The sequence below is a fragment of the Trematomus bernacchii genome, unplaced genomic scaffold, assembly GCF_902827165.1.
Source record: "Trematomus bernacchii unplaced genomic scaffold, fTreBer1.1, whole genome shotgun sequence".
Classification (NCBI taxonomy): Eukaryota; Metazoa; Chordata; class Actinopteri; order Perciformes; family Nototheniidae; genus Trematomus; species Trematomus bernacchii.
Window position 1 is genome coordinate 4238137 of NW_022987409.1, and position 18360 is coordinate 4256496.

The window sequence follows — 18360 nt, forward strand, 5'->3', positions numbered from 1 at the left end:
CTAAAAGGACATATTAAGAAAATTAAAAAAGGAAACTCAATCTGTTGAGAAATAAAACTCTGACATTAATATTATTTATTACAGATTGGCTGCAGTCACCAGCTGTTTCTTCCAACACCTGTGTTAATTTATGGATGCTGGTTCGAGCTTTAGGCGGGAAACCATCTGAAGGTAAGAAACTAAAACGAGATGACTGACGACAGGTGAAGGATCCACCTTAACTGAATCTGTTTAGCCGGCAATTTCTGTGCTGGGTGTCTGGTGGCTGATATGTGTGTTTTGAAGCAGACAGATGCTGTAGTAGGCCTTGTGGCAAGCAAAAGAAAGAAAAGAAGAAATGCGAACAACACTTTCTGTGCTGAGTAACAATCTGTTTTGTAAAGATCTCTAAAAGCTAGCATTATGTGCAGTAAAGCAAAAAGGCAGGGGTCCTCTGGTTTACGGATTAGGTGTGACTCAAGCTGTCTGTAGGTGAAATAGTGAATATGATAGGGTTATCCTACATGTCTGTGGTATTATTAGCATCGGCAATGTATTCCTCTTGGCCTTTGGTCTGGGGGCTATAGGCTCTGTGATCCCACTAAGGATAAGCAGGTTTAGATATAAGATGCAACAGAGAGACAGAATATTTGAAACACCTGGTAATATAGGTGCAGGCCTCAAAGCACCCTCGTGCACCAGCAGGTAAGGAACACAGTTCATTTATATTGCACATTCCAACAAGGCAATTTTCTAGTACTTCACAGACATGGTGCATAAGAAACGCATGATCAAAAAATATATAAAATTAAATAGACAAAGAGAACGGTCTGTGTCAAACACAACACGTAACACTTTTCTCATAAGGAAGAAACATCAATGGGGTATAAAAAAGAAACTTGATTATAAATAGCTTTTTGATCCTATCTGTTGATGGTTTGCTTTCTCTACATGTTTAACATTAGATAGCCAGTTATAACTTGTGTGGTTTGTTAATGGGCGGGCCTCTTGCAGCCCATAGCCTGCTGCTACGTTGCGTTTTTTTAGGCATGTGATAACGCGTTTTTTTCAGCCACAATCGTGTTGGATTGTGCCAATAATTTATGTTCATGGGAGCCTTTTTATTAAATTATTTCAGTGGCATTGTTTTATTACGTTTGTGTGTTTCAAGATATGTATCATTTGTTACATTCTTTATCTCCAATCCCTATCAATATATTTTTGGCGTCACTGTTTATATCCTTTTGTGGCAAAATGTGTGAATTTGATCACTTTTCCATACCTGTACTCCACCTATTCACATGTGCTTATTGCAGAAACTCTACATTGGGGCGTGTGATGGCCATTGAACGGTTTTGAGCACCTTACAGCAGAAATGTAAAATTCTTAAACCTCTTTAGCACACACGAGTCTGAAAATATTGATAATGTATCTGAAATAAAGAATTGGCCGGATCAAGATGAGGTATGGTCATGGCCTTTAAGAACTTTAGTACACCAAATCTGAATTCTGTGCGTCCATCTGAATAATGCAACTAGACCCTTCGAGTACCAACTGAGGGAAATACAGCTCCAGAAAGTTATGTCATGGTGAATTAGTTTAACGTATAGAAAAAACAAACCCACATTTTCTTCTCTAACCATGACACAAACTTAGCTGAAGCTTAACCCAAAATGCCCCTGTATCTGTAGCTACTGTTTTCTGATCTCATCATTGCTTTCCCTTCATGCAAATTGAAAATGATTACATTAGTTTGTGCTGTAACATAAAGTAGTTTGTCATTTTATTGAGCAGAATGAGTTTAAGGTCAATTTTCCTGAATGTGCTTTTGTTCACTTGTCAAGAATATTTATTATGAGATTGTTTTACTAGAATGACCCCATGATTCTCTCTTAGGATGTCTTTTCCATTTCTCCCGCCTTAAAATGACTTTGTATTGGCCTGAAACAATAGCGAGTGGATTTCGCCTGTGTGGTCCTCGGTCCTGGTGGTATAATCCCCTCATTTTCAATTCCTCACACAGCCCTCAGGCTTGATGGAGATTGTTTTAGAGGTGGTTTGTGTTGCTATATTCTAACATCCGCACACAAGCTACCAGTTAGTACAACCTATTGTTTCTGTGTAGGTTTCCTTCCCCTTTAACCAAAAATCTCTAAGGTTTTGAATTACCCTGCTCACTCGCTTGTTTCTTAGGCTTTCATGGTGAAGCACTGAATCAAACAAATCTCTGCGGGGACTGTGCTTCACTAACAGGAAGTGGAACAAGCAACAGGCACATGTGTTTATCCATGTGTGGGTGAGTAGGACACACACACACACACACACACACACACACACACACACACACACACACACTTGGAGGACGAAAGAGAGAATGGAGAGATTGATTGCTGATGTTAACGTTTTCCAGTGCTGTGCTGGATTTCCATACTATAGAACCATTTTACATTCACAAAGACCATTGTTAAAAAAGCAATAACTCGATGTATGTGTTTCTTTGGGATGAGTTCAGCCGTGTGACCAAACATTTCACAGTAAATAATGATGCAACTGCGGATATTCATTAACCAGTCAAACAGTACGCTGCCTTTTCAGAGGGGCGTCATGTGCAACCTCCTGCACACTTGAGAGGACTTAGGAATGAAAAGTAAGGTAATGAGGTCTTCTGAAGACAAATGTGCAGTACAAAAAGGTGTGAGAAACAAATAGAGATGGGCTTTTAATGTGTTTGTCTCTGCAGTGCAAAGAAGTATACTGTATAAAATGATCAGGAAGAAAACTGTCTTTTTGTAAAACACTTTTTTCCTGTGCTGCTGTGTGCACTCAAACACATAATCTCTAGGAGTACAAGCAGTGATTTAGCAGGCATATTTTATAATGTATTTCTGATCCCTGTGTACACCGCACAGTGGAGTATCATTTCCATTATTTTGTTTTTCAGATTTTTCAAAGGTTTGTCACACCTGTTTTCAATAAGCATCAAAGAAGAGCAGAACATATTATTGAAAAAGAAAACATGATTAAAAAAAGGATAAATGTTAACCACCTCTTTGAAAAGGGCAGGATGCGAACATCATAATCCCTCCTCCGCTCAAGAGAAGAAACAATTACAGCATCAGGTTTTTAACAGGGAGCAACAGCTTTCTCGGCTTTGTTAAACCTTTTACTTACATTTTTGAAGTCGTGCACCTCAAGTACTTCCTTGCTGCCATTTCCCATTCTGAAGATCTCAATGCGCTGACCCGGGTCAATCTCCATCACACCGTCTCTCTCCAGGCCATCCACCACTGCCTTGAACTGGTGGTCGTACACCTGCAATGACACAAAGAAAGCCTTCTGTGACTGGGCAGCATTTGTCATTGGATATATCATAGTTTTGTACCAAAGAATAGTAAAAGGTCAGAGAAAGCATAACAAGAGGGCCACTTTCTTTGGCTTCCACTCAAAATGTCACAATTGTTCATCATGTACCTACTCTGCAGAGAAGTATAAAGATAGCCTTTCTATATCTCAAATTTGTATCTGCGACCAGTGGGTTTTTAGGTCGGTGGAAACACAAAAATGTTCCCACCCTTTGGCAGCTAAACATTTCGGCCTAGAAGGCTGACATTTGGCATGAAGGTCAAATGTGTGGGTGTGATTGTGTTGTGTCTTCATGGTTGCAGTTAAGCGATTCACGCTTGTTTGTAGATTTTAAATGGCTCTGGTTTTAACAGCCGTTTCCATGGTTGGATGAACTATCAATTTACAAAGACTTTAAGACACATTCAAGTGAAAAAAATACAGTAATTTGCAGTAATTTCCTTTTAGTCCGTCTGTTTGGTACTTGTATGTGTGAGTTTATCGGAAGTATAAAAAGCTTTAGTGTGCACGTCAATGGTCTGCAAAGGGTTAAACACCAAAGTTCCCTGAAACGCCTCCAGATCATAGTGACATCACTATGTAACATTCGCATTTTCCATTGGCTAGCGCTCCAACACATTGTACGTGATAGGCTAAGGGGCGGGACATCTCTTAGAGGGTTGAATAATCACAACAGAGCCGGCCTGCTAACCAATCAGAGCAGACTGGGCTCTGGTTTCAGACAGAGGGTGAAAAGAGGTGCTGCAGCACAGGCAGTATGAGAAAAATAAAGAGCTTTTTGAACATTAAAGCATCTAAACATTTCACAGTAGAGGCACACAATAGAAATGTCAACCTTGAAATGAGCATAATGTCCTCTAAAACCAAAACATTGAGCTGAAGGTGCTAAAAGGTCTGCAGGGCTGCAGTTACTGCCGAGTTGGTTTGTTATTTTTGTGTTTGTCCCTATGAAAGCCCTCTTAACACCACAAATAGTCATCTCAAATATTGATTATACCAGCTTTGAAGTATTGAAGGCAGGATATTTCCTTTAACCCACCATAATAGCCAATTATAAAAGCAACATCCATCATCGGAAATATCACAGCCACTCCAGTGTTGACAGGGTAACTTGGAAATATTGTTGCTCTAATACAAGATCTAACTGACATCCAAACTGCTGCATTCAGAAACTCACATCAGTCACTTGTGCAATTAAAATATTTGTGTTGACAAGCTGTAGAGTTAAATAGAATAATGTATTGATTGAAGGAGCCTCAAGTAAGTAAAAGAAAGACCTTTGGAGTCCTTTACAGTTTCTTCTCTCCAATGTTGCCTTGAAGTGTTGTTTATCTCGACTGCTTGCTGTTCTCGGACATGCATGGATGGTTCTTAAAATTCCCTGTCTGAAAAATGATTCATGCCCACCAGCTGAAAATATGCTATTAATATTTATGTGAGGGTTGTGTTATGATGAGAAATATATTGCTGAGTTCATCTTCATCTGTCTCAGTGGCAAATCAGAGCCTGGCCAATGAGACGCATGATTAATGAATACACTCGGATGGGAGTCCATCAGGATTTATATCCCTCATCAGAAACATCTGAATGTACTCTAACACTCTAACACATAATTAGCTTTACACTCTTCCACATGTTCAGTATTTAACGTCTTTTGTCTTTTCTTGCTTATACGCAGTATCCAAGACCTTTGAATACACTGCAGCACATACAGAAATTACTTTTCTTCTTTGTAGTCGGAGAACAGAGTAATAATGGTCAAATGGGATATCATTCTTAATAGAAGACCACTGTTAGAATGGCACAAGCCTATAAATCTCCATTAACACGGGTCGGAGTAGCCTTGGCTCCAAAGAGAGGTAGAACTTAAAATCGTCAGGAGAAGCCAAATTAAGATGGGCTTGAAATGTAAGTGTCAATTGAGCAGTTATGGATAAAATTGGGGCTATTAAACAGTCTGAAAGTCTGTGTGGTGAATTAAAGTTCTATTTGAGCATTTCTTTTATATTAACATAAAGGTGGAATGGGGGAATAGATTCTGGAGACTTATTGATTTATACTAAAACAGTGAATTACATTTTCAGCAGGCTATCACTTTTGATGAAAATCCAACGGTGAGAATCTCCCCACTGCACCAGGTTGAAATAGATAATAATGTATTACAACAGTTTGACTTCAGCTGGTTCAATATCCAAAGCTGCTGCTGTGCACCATAATTGGCATTCTGAAAATAGAAATGAATAGCCCGTGTTTGGCCTCCTGCGATACTTATAGGAGCTTCAGCACATTGGGAAGCTTGCGGCGTGATTTATGCTGCAATAAGGGGAAGATTTAAAAACAAACACAACATTTTGCCTCGCTGTAATAATGATGATTGTTATAAATTTGTTTTTGTGCTGACTCATTATTTGCATCCCAAGTTTATGTTTGAAAAATACGCAATGGGAGATTTAAATAGGGCTAGTTTCACAAAATGTACTTATCTTGTACCTTCTCTAAATAGCAATTCACAGAAACTGTCACTTGGCCTAAACCTAAAAAATAATAGTGTGAAAGTAAATTAGCTTTCCAAATGACACTGAACAGGCCAATAAAAAGGCCAGCACAAAGGAGAAGCTACACTCTCTGTATTAAGACTTTGCAAGGCCGATATATTGCAACTTTAATAACAATACAGTGGAAACTCTGAAACCGCTCTGACATTTAAGCTGCAGTGGGCAAGAGTGTATTTGAAAACACACCATGCATGAAGTCTGACCAGAAGATCCTGAATAAAAGTCCATGAATCGGCTCAATTAGACACACTTACGTCAAGGAATTGACCATTTAAAGAAAATGGTTTACAATTAAGTTTGTAATAAACCTATATGGTTGCACATTATACCTGAATGGATATGATTGGAGGTTAAGCTTAGTCCTTTGTTCACAGCTGCACTTTCCTGATTTCTATGACCACAAAGCAGACTCCATTCACAGACTGGATCATGCTGTGGAAATCACTGAAGTAGTGGTCTTGAGTTTTATCTACATAATAAATAATCTGCATATGTTGTGCCTTACCAGTCATTACGCTTTAAAACATCGCACCTGCTAAAGATTGGATTTATTTCCTAAAATCATTATTTTTTATATATTCTATTTTGCGTTCTTGATGTATATAACCAATGATAACACAACATTTGATGGAGCTAGATCATTTGAAGTCAGTTTCTGATACCTGTTTATTTTCCATTGCCAAAACTTGTTTAAATTATAGATTCCGAAATGTACTGCTAATATGCTAGCAAATTGCATTGCATTGCAACGATCTATAAGCCCAGCATGATCATTACTGCCCATTATAAAGTTGCTGGGAAAGGTTTTAGGAAACATTTTAGGCATGTTGCAGATATGGAAACATATTTATTTGAAATGTGCATGATTTTTTTTAAACACCTAATGATTGTTAATTAAATATTCACGTTTCTCCACAAACGTCTCATGAAATATCTGACTCTTTAGCCGCTTGATGTCTAATAAGTTTCACCAGCTAGTTACTGGCGTCAGCTGTTCTGTTTTCTCAAATCAGCTTAGAGTTGTAAAGTTGGAGGCTGATGAACTGGAAAATGCAAACAAATATCCATAGAGCCGACGTGATCTGGAAGTCAATTAATAAGGATATTTGGCCTTGTTATTCATTTCATTTTTAATGTGAAAATACCATAAATTGTGATTGTTACAGACTTGACTACATGCAGTGAAACATTTGTGAATAGGATATAGTTGATATCTATTCCACAAACTCCTTTATAAAATAGTACTACATTTGGAACTTAGCTTATCTTCTAAAATCAATATTTTAGAAGAAACTCTTTTATGTTATTTTTCTGGCTTTTCATCAAAAGACTCCACAGCTCTGAAATCCCATTTTAAGATTTCTTTTGGGATTCAATATTCTCAAAATGTCTTAAGTTTCCTGTCAACATGTGAAGGTCTTACAGCTTTAAGCAACAATTTGTTTTCCCAACAGCAAAGCATCTTCTAAGATTATGTCTGAGTGCAAAAACACTTTTCAGGAATAACAGCATAACTGCTGGTTATCAGACAGCAAAGCAGAAACAACAATACATTGATGTACACGGATGTTGTTGTACAAAACTGAACAATGTATCAGACCACTTAAAGGTTACACAGCAAACAATCTTACTGGAATACACATTGATTGCTCGGAAACACTTCTGCAAACCAAGTGTTGTTATTTATTTGAAAATCTGTCCGATATCCCTCTGGAACAGCCGGTCCTTTCTCACATCACACGCCGCCGCCACACTGTGGTACAGTACGAGATGAAGAATTCAGATCTTCACAGCTCGGAAAACATTAAAGCTCAGAAGTGTGAGGCGATCTGCACAGACAATGCCTTGTTTATTTCCTCTGTTGGAGGTTTCTGTCTGAAGTGGTTCCTAACAACCTCCACCTAGATGCTTTCAAACACAGACTCACAGCCAATGAGAAGCGGCAGGCACGGCCGGGGTTGTTTGTGTGAGCAGGTTTTGGCAAGGCACCCGAGGACATTAAGCAAAGGTCACGTAGATGTTGTTTCAGGTGAGTGGGTCGCAGTTGGTAATGTGTGTGTGTGTGTGTGTGTGTGTGTGTGTGTGCGTGTGTGTGTGTGTGGAGAGAGAGAGAGAGACAGTGTGTCCATATGTGCATCTATTGAGGAGGCGGCCGTGGGAATGTGAGAGATGACAATATGTCCTCTTAGTTGTCCTTGAGGGTGAGGAGATAGAGGCTCCAGTCAGGCGGAACTGGATGCCTGTCACTCACGGCGGGGGAGGTGATGGGGGGGGGGGAGGCGGAGGGCTGGGAGGGAGGAAGGTGGTGGTGGGGGGGGGGGTGCGAGGGCTGCACAGTGCATGGGCCCCCTGGGAGCCATCGGCAGGCCTGTGATAGATCGAGGTGGGCAGCAGCTTAGAACAGCGTGTCCTTTCAGCTTCAGTCCTTTTTTAAGTCCTCGCTGGTTTCAAAACGCCTAGAGACGTGTGGCTTCAAATTCTTTTGACAACACGTGTTAAAAATAATTCTCATATTATACCGTATTTAGTTAATTTCATAAAATAAAATGTCAAGAAAATGAATACATCCTAAAATGTATACTGCTTGTGATTTGTGATACAAAAAACATAAATTCCTAATCAATATGTTCACTGTTTAAACGATGACAACAACATTTAATCGTTGTTTCTGCCAATTCCCCAAATGTTGATACTGTAAACAAAGTGTTCACTGACAAAGCATTCAGTACAATATTCACTGTATATATATTGAATCTGTTAGATTTACCGAAAGCAACCACAGCACTTGGTTAAGATTAGGGGGAGATCAAGGTCTTAGTTTAAAGTAGGACAAATGATCAGTGACCTCATTAACATTTTACTGAACACACTATCTTTCCATCTTAAGCACAGAGTTACCTTCATTATAAAATCAACATGCTTCACTGTTTGTAGAAGATTGAATGTTAATTGTTGCTAGCTGAAGCTCTGACCACTACCAGCCTCCAAACTGAGACTATTAGCATTGGTTAGCATTATAACTATAACTAATAACTGTTGAGTCAAAACTGCTGATTTATTTACACTTGAGTCAATTCTGTTGAGCCATTGATTTTTTTTTAAATCAAAATATATAAAACATACCTGCTAATGTCCAGATAGAAGACATATTGACATGTTGCAGTAGGAAAAGCAAAGGATTAAAAATACAATGATTGAAGGCTAAAGTCCATTTAGCTTCTTCCGTTTTAAATTCCTCAGCGTTATACTGCATGGTGACTCACTTTCAAACTGTTATGACATACTTGAACCTAAACAATTATTATAGCAAATGAGCTTTTCAAAGTCAACATTTCTACTGTGAAGTCGAGTCTGTAATTTCTTCCGACAATAAAAATAGATATAATTGACATAATTCTCGCATACTCAGTGACCGAGTGTGCCTGTGCTTAAGATTTAGCTTAATAGTCCGTTTCTCAAGAGATTCTGCCTGATAGCTTATTAGAGCCTTTGTTTTTGAATTATTAGTGGTGTGTTGTCCCGTTAGATCACATGTGAATCACAGACTGTGCCTTCAACTGGCTCGAGAGCGGCTGTAACATTTAAATTGATCGGAGGAAGCTGACATTTCCTAAAGTGTTCTTTTAAAGGAGAGTTGCGCTGACAATGAAACTGCAGATAGTCGGGGTGCTGAGTCACACAGTTTGACGTCTCTCGATCCTCTCTGCTGTAGCACACCCAATGTTGCATTGTTGTTTTTGTAATGTCAGGCTGGTGAAGCCTTTATTCTCCAGGATTTACACCTGTGAAGTTTTATTATCATCAAATATTTTCAATTGAATTCCAGCTACAGTGTAAAGTGTCTTTTTTGTGAATCGCCCCAAAAATGAGAATACAACGCACTTTTTTTTTAATGAGGTTTGTGTCCCATGCAGGTTTAAAATAAATCATTGGAGTGCTCAAACTCAAATCAGCAAGGCATTGAGAATCAGCTTTCGCACCAGTGTTGCAGAGGAAGCTGTCTTCTGTGTTTCCCTTGTCTCTCATTGTCCTCAACCAGCATGCATTTTTCTGAGCACAAGTATATTCACATGCGCCGTCACATGACAACAACTAATGACTCCCAAATACTCCGGTTGCACTCTAGTTGGCATGGTTGTTTTTTTATTCTTTTTTTCCGTTTTTCTCAGAGGTAAAATGGAACATCTTTGTTAGACACTTTTCATATTGCCACTGCAGAGGTGTAACCTTTATAAATAAAAGTGAACACAGCTTCTGCCGGGACAATTAATCCTCTTCTAGGATAATGACAATTACACACACACATTATGAAGTTTCGCCAGAAGCACAAGAAAGTTACTGTTAATGAAAACAAACCTGTGTGGGGAATTGTTGGAAACGTTATACATTAGGCAGAGGCGAGAGTAGGAGCAGGTTCCTATGGAGATATTACTCGAAAATGAGGATCCACAAGGGGAATAATTACAGCTGGTATAGATTTCCCACCCAGGAGCAGCAGTGCAGATGGCCTTCACACATTTCAACACATGTTCTCAATATTCCCTGTCAGACACTGTATGGTATGCATATTTGTGGATGTGTTTCCCTGGCAAGGTGATTTTTTAACAGATTTTTTGTATAGAGAATCTGAGAGGAAGAGATAGAGTGGGGGATTTGATAGTGTGGTGTCTCGAGACCACAGGGACTATGTTTATGGACACTGATTACCAAGCCTGTCAACTACCAAGGCCTGGAGAATTTGGATAAATGAAGTGGGAATGCTCTCCGGTTGCCAAACACATGCAGGCTGCTGTTTGGCGAAGGCTGCTGAATACAGGCAGCTGGTTCTGGACAGGCGCCAGCTCAGAAAATTCAATTTGGAAAATACTGGTCAGTCACTAATTCGTCATCAACTTAGTTGGTACAGGGTAAAATGAGCCTCTGCCAGCGCACAAAATCAATCTCACTGAACAACCTGACAGCAAACAGAAACACCATGCAACATGTTGCAAATATTGGAAATACAGTATGTGGCTGTACGGCACCCATTTACAGTATATGATGACACTACTTGTCAATTTGTGTTTTTGAATACATGTGTACTGAATGTACAATAACAATCATTGAAGCCTGAAAATGTTTACATAAACAACCAAAATGCAATTTTACTTGCACAAAAGCAGAACGATTTTCCACAATGTTTATTGAAACATTACAAAGTGTGCTAGACATTTGCCGTTTCCCTTCTCATACATTTTCCTTCCGACTAAAACATAATTAACTTTACCATCTTTCCGCTTGCTCTCTGTTGTTTATTGTTTACCCTGCAGCTCTAAAGTAAGACATTTTTATTACACTGTGACTGTTCTTCTACCTTGACCCCGACCACCTCTGTATGACATGTTTAAATCCCTAGGATATATCGCTTCCTTCACTGAAAAAACCCCCACATATATTTCTCTTTTCTTTAGCTTTCAGCAGGTTATATAAAGATAGCTTTGAATTCCTATTGATCTGGTAATGATGCAGTCAATCGCACAATAGCTCTTTCCAATTGTAGACCTGATTCTTGTGTTTTTTTAACGTTATGCTGAATAGGACATAACCGTTTATATCGACGGTGAATGTCTGAAAGTTCTATGGGCATAAAAATGCCTGTTGGCAACAAGAGGCTTAATAAACGCCCTTACCTCTTTATTACAGCTCGATTATTTTACTTTAGAGAACTTGTGTGAAACTGTCAGTCATGGTTGCTGACAGTTTCACACCAGTTAGTTTAGTGAAACCCCCGAATGTCACAGAAAAGACAAGTGTTAAATTAAATGTTATTCTCTGTTAATTTCAATTTTTACTCACTTAAAATATGCTTCCATGCAGATCAATAACCACACCAGGCTTTCTTGGCAGAGGAATCTTCTAAATATAAAAGCAAAACATGCAGTTTTAACTTTAGTTTGGAAGCTGTATGCCTGGGCCCCGTCCGTAATGAGAGGACTAGTCAGACCTTTGCGCTAAATATACACGTCTGTAAGGCACTCAAACCGTTCTGCATTGTAATTAGCACCAGTTTTTTTCTGTGGTTTTGTTATATGCGGAGGTAAGTAACTGCATGCAAGCAATTAAGAAACGTTGCCCTCTTCTTATCGGCAGGAAGTTCTTTCAATAGCTCCGACAAACTCAAAAGCACAAAAGTCCACTGAAGCCTGCTCCCTCCACATGGCATGAAACATAATGAAACTGTATTTTGATGAATTGAATCATGTTGTTGCATCTGAGCTTCACTCTTGCATTTCTGTGGTATCTTAAATGTTTTGGAGGTTACACAGAAATCATTATGTGGGTATGTGGAGTATGGAGCATTAAATGGAAATCAAAAACTAGATTGCCGTGAAGGGTTAAAGTGCTTTTGGGAATTCACCCAAGCAATTACTTTAAGCATCAATTTGATGTTAAAATGTTTTACAGCTGCCAATGCCAAAGGCCGGTTAAGGAAAATGCTAAGGTCATTAGCCTTGCAAAGAATAAGCTAGAATGTGTCAAATTGCAAAAGCTTAATGGAGCTGTCCTCCTAAATCACATTAACACTGCTCAAACAAACAGCTAGCAGCAATATACCTCCCTTCTGAGCCAATTTTAAATAGTGTAGTAATACAGTATATTTTTCTCCTTTTAGCAGATAATTCCCAAACACAGTATAGATGTTAAGATGCCGCTCTCAGATATTTCTCACAGAGCAGCAGTGCAGTTTAAACACTGAAGCATCAGTGGTAAGAGTCACATTTTGAGACAGTTTCTCCGGAGCAAAGAGCAAAAGCTTCTTTCTACGTCTACCAGTTTGCACTGTTGTTCAATTACCACACAATTGCAGCCATAGGTTTAAAGAGTGCATTTACGAAAGAGTGAATTATGACATTTCATCACATCTAACACTCCTGAAGTGCAATACACGTCACTAACTGATGATGCTTAACAATGTAAGAGTATCCGAGAGTGGGTTTTTTCCTTTAATGTGCAGCAGACTGGAAAACTATATTACTCTAAGTTTATCGACAACCACCACGAAAAAAGCTGTTTATGTGGGGATAGTGGAGGTGGAAATGCTTGAGCTTCACACAGTAATGGGTTTGAGTCTCTGCCCTTAATCAGATTGGTATCAGATAGGTGTCGGGTAGCGCAGACGTCTAGTACCGCAAGATATATAGAAATTCCGTTTTTTAAAGATTTGAAAGGAACAGCAAAACAGTTTGAGAAAAGGCTCTCACTTTTGGCGCATTTCCACTACACGGCCTCGCTCGGTATGGCTAGGCCTCGTTAGGACTGGCTCACTTTATGGCGCATTTCCATTACAGTTTAGGAACTGGGGTAGTATCTATAGTAACGCAGTGTAGGTGGAGCCGTGACGTCATCTTCAATGAGAACCCCAGAAAAACAACACAGCCGTTAGCTGTTAGCACTCAGAGCTCACAGCTCCTCATATCTGTTCAGAAACTAGACAAAAGTTAAACAAGTACAAACCACAGACTGCCTGTGTCATGGTGAATACAGTCGCTGCTTTATTTATGTCTGTATAGGCCGTTGTTGTGAGTGTGGACGGTCGGAGCATATATTGCGTTAGCTTAGCCAATCTCCATTTAGAAAACACGCATTTTAAAAGGTTTTTCGCCTGCCGTCTGTCTGCAGACTTGACAAAGCATTAATTCATGGTTTTTACTAACCGGTATCAGTATGTTGTTACTTCGGCATCATTTTGAAACGTGTATTACAATTAAATCACTGTCAAATATGTCCATCTTGTTGTAGTTGTAGCCCCCTTGCCAGCGATTCTCTCTCTGGTTTAGCATACTCAGCCCGACTCAGCCTCGTTGTCTCTGGCCCTAGACCCACGATTTTCTGAGGCCAGAAAAACTGTGAATTAGGACCCGCCGGCCGGTACTAGGCCAAGTGGAAACGCAACCAAAGACGGGCCGCTGACGTCACAGCCCTCTTAAACCGTGCTCCGCGCTGTAGTGGAAACGCGCCATTTGTTGCTTCCTTGATAACGGATGAACAAGAGGATTGATCCTCAAATATGACAACAAATATGAGCATCAATCTTCTTATAATATTTTAGCTAGGAGACTGTTAGCTTCAACACAGTTTCACGGCATTTCGTGTTATAGTCACGAAATTAATCTATTGATTCGTGTTCACCAACACGATTTCGCCATTTTTTTCGTGCCACACAGAACGATTTTAAAAGCAATGTTTTAGAAGTTAGAAGGAAAAAAAGATGACAAAAAATACAGATTTCAGTATTCTGAGGCTCTGAGCCCCATTTCTTTTCCTCGCGGACGGCAAAAAAACTCCGACATTATACAATTTAAAATAAAAGGGATAGGGTTAGGGTAAGATATTGAGTAAGAACATGTTTTTATGAACCACACAGCTTCTGGTATTCCAAGACCCGACCGGACAAAAAGACGTGGTGCAGGCACGAAACATACTACCAATAGAAATACATTGCATTTAAAATCGTTCTATGTGACACGAAAAAAATGCGAAGATCGTGTTGTTGAACACGAATCAATAGATTAAATACATTTCGTGACTATAACACGAAATGCCGTGAGACTGGGTTGTTAGCTTAGCTTAGCATAGAGACTGAAAGGAGCAGGAAACAGCTAACCTAGTCTATTTCTTTAACCACTATCAACTCCTTTACCTCACAAGAAAACATGTTATATCTAGTTTATTTACTGTAAAAGTATCAAATCTGAGTTGTAAGGCGGGTTATGGATAATTTCTGAAGCGATTTAATGCGGGAGTTTGTTAGGAAATTACCAAAAAGCTTCTCTTTATATCCTTATATCTGTTATCCCCTAGCAGCAGAGATCGGCAGAGTGGTTTTTAGTTGCTTAGTCTATTGTAGTCTGAATGATTAATTGATCCTATACCTGAGTAAGATTTTCAAAATAGAAATCTATGAAAGCTGTGCTGTGTTGATGAATCATATAAGCACTGTCCGTGGTGCTGATGTTGAATGCAGATTTGTTATTGTGACTTTTTTTCTCTGAGTCTCTCTTTTGTGTCAGTTTTGTCCTGAATCTTTAATATTCTCTAAACTATACAGCTAGAGGTACTAATAGTCTCTGGGGAACAAAACAAACTGGATCCGCTTGCCTGGATAAACTGTTCTAAGCCATCTAGAAAAGCTACAGCAACTGCATAAATCACAACACATTTTCTTAACATTTATGTCTGTGTCAGGATCAAATCAATCAGATACTATATGAGATTTATTTGCCTAATTGTGCAGAGAGCCAGGCTAGCTGTTGCCGCTGCTTTGAGTCTTTATGCTAAGCTAATCACCTCCTAGCACTAGCTCCAACACGTAACACAGAGACATCAGAAGGGGATCAGTCTTTTAATTTGACTGCCATCTGTTTTCTGTAAAAAGCCTCAAATGAATAATATAAAATAATTTTCTTGGCTTTCCTCTGTTGATTCAATGTGAAGACAGCAACCGTTATGTAATTGTTTCTGTGGATCTCTTTATTGGCTTGAAAAGTGGAGAGGAGAGGAAATAATACTTCTTTAAAAAGAGAAAAACAGTTACCAAATAAAAAGGTTCTTCCAGGAGCACCTTTCTGTCAGGAATAATGGAGCGTGGATATATCTGAGGGCTGCTGGGAATATATGGAGCATATTTGTGCAGTAACTCAAGTGGAATTTTGGCAGAACTCACAGACTATCATACTTCTCCTGTTTTATTTTCCTTGCTGAAATCCATTCATCACAGAGCCTATGAATCTTCAACGTAGCCTACCCTTTCTCTTCTGTCAACCTACTCATACCTGAAAGGGATGTAATGACCCACTTTCTCTCCTTGTCCCCCGGCGACTCTGCCGCTTACCACGTTTGACCACCTTGCTGTGGTCGACTACAGTCTGCAGCTGCTGTTAATTTACAGGAGCACTGTGCACCCTTTTTCAGCTCTGAAGCACATATGACTAATCACACCAGTCATTTTAAACAACTTGAGCTTTCTCTGGCAATAAATCACCTTGATACGTGCTATTGTGCCCATAATAGAGCTGCGTTCAGGAGGGACGGTGCAGGGGGAACTTTGGGAGCTGTTTAGTACTTTTGGTCAACACACTATTGTGAGACAAACTCAGGGACTGGGACACATTGTTGTTTGTTTCTATGATCTTAATAAAAATCAAAGTGAAAATAACAAAGGGCTGTATATTCTTTATACAACAGCTTGGGGAATATGACATTTCCCCAGACTTTTTGCTTAAAAAGTACATTCTTACCTTTTTATCTTTATTTTCAGGACAAAATCCATAACACACAATCTTATAAATATACCACGAGGTTTTTCTTGTTCTGAATTCTTCAGATTCTTGTGTGCGCATGCAAATGTGACATTAGCCTGAGCATAAAATGAAATGTTGCCGAGATAAATTTACCAAAGTTTGATCTTCTTTCAACATTTTGTTCCCTGTCAAAGATCTGTCTAACTTCTGCTTAACACGTTTCAGCTAAACCCCAGACAAACTAGAAAGAGGAAATAGCTGCTTTTTTCTCTTTACCTCTAAAACTCAGAGAAAAAAGGGGCCTCCAAGTAAATATATTTTTTATCTTCACCTGCCAACAGTACGGAGAACAGAGAGACTTGACAAGGCCTTTAAGGATGGTGTTAAACCACCTTTCTTAGGACATGACAAATGATGTAACATCCCTTTTAATGCCGTAAGCCAACATGAAATAGATACAACTTCCACAGTATCATCAACCAGTAGTAAAAAAATGAATTGAAGTTAAATGACACAAAGGCCTGAGCTTCGACTCTGTTGTGCCATTTCTTTCTTCCTCCTGTCATTGTATGGCTCCGTGCTGCAGCCTCCCTTTGTGCCTTGCCTGCCTGGTAACCGCTCTGCAGAGCTGAGGAACAATCTGCTGCTTGTCAGGAGTGCTGAATGAATCCTGTGGCTTATTTTTGTTTCACAATCTGAAACAGACTTCAGACGGCCAAAGGCTGCGAGCAGAGACTGCGGGCTTCTGAAGTGTGGGGCAGACAGTCACAAGGTGAACGACCTCTATCGTGGAAACGTCTCCTTGTCGCTCTGCTGGTTTCCAGCCACGCCACCTCCTAATAAATCAACAAGAGCACACTCTGGGATCCAGCAGCTAAGTGGCATTTAAGAAACAGCTTGTGAGAGCTGTAAGGCTGCAATTTGGATAATTTAGACGCAAGGCAATACTTTTGGCCAGATGAACGGCATTAACAGCAACTGGAAAGTCTTTCAAGTGACTAAAGAAAGAAACTTAAAGTCCAAGTAGCATTATGTTAAAAGTCAATGATGGGAGAACTTCTTGTGGTTCAGAAGGGCAAAAATGTTTTCCATTTGTTCAGGTTCACTCAATATTGGGGATGTGACACATTTAAATTCACTGGCAATACACCAAGAGATGACAATAGATAGTCGCCTTGTTATTTATCAGCAGTGCCTGTAGTGCATTTATCTGCGTGCCAACTTATGCATTAAAAAATTGTGCGTGGAAAGCAATAAAAGCCGCTCTCCATTCAGCTTACTGCAAAAATGCCAAGATACTGTGTCTGCTGCGAACACCAATAACGGCAGCTTCTGCAGACATCTACGGTTTAGTCGGGAGGATCAAAGTCAAAATCACTACAACAAGAGCGCCATCGCCTCTTCTTTTATCATAACAAAGCTGATATCCACAGCACTACTTCATCTGCGCCTGAACACATATAACACAAGCCTGCGATGCCTGTAACAAGGTAGACCGTTGGAACAATCCCTTACAGAGCTTCTGGGAGACGTACAGGCTCATAATTGTTCAAACATTGTTTACACCATGCCTCTGCCTTGAAGACACAATAAAGGAGGGAGTGATAGCCCTATGCAGAGACACTGGGCTATAACACTGGGTCTATTGGTACTGATGAGAAGCTCTTGGTCTGTTGCCATGGCCCCTGTGTGGGTTGCATGTCAGTGCTGCTCTGCCCTTCTTTTTAATAACACTGAAAAATACTTTGAAGGCCCAATGGGAGAACACAACACATTATGCTCCCAATGCTCTGGGTCTGTCGTTACAGCCTCACATTGTCTCATGCTATTAGAAAAGGAAGAGTGTCATTATGTGACTTGGTTTTTCAGTTTTTGTAGTTATAATGAAACCTATGGTCCATCATGGTCAGCCACTAATGAAAGACTTGCAAATTGAGCACTTTGAAATAGCAAATGAATTCTTTGCAGTATTTTTGCCACTGGTCCGGGGGTAGAAAATGAAAGCAGTAGCCAATATGATTTTTTCTCTTAGAATAAAATTAATGAACAGCCTTTTTCCTCTCTTTCTATCAACATAGAATTATTAGCTAATGTCAATTCCATTAACACAAGTGTTCGAAACTCACACTCATTGACTATTTAATTAGAGATTAGAGTGGTTTTTGCAACTATTAGAGTCCATG

The 18360-nt window shown here is 39.5% G+C and overlaps 1 protein-coding gene across 1 annotated transcript in view; it reads right to left on the reverse strand.

Moving 5' to 3' along the window:
* Positions 1–18360, reverse strand: part of tnmd (tenomodulin) — a 47634-nt gene that overhangs the window by 17873 nt on the left and 11401 nt on the right. The window contains exon 3 of the mRNA XM_034138671.1: positions 3151–3291. Coding sequence (XP_033994562.1) covers positions 3151–3291 — 141 coding nt within the window. The remainder of the gene's footprint in view (positions 1–3150; positions 3292–18360) is intronic.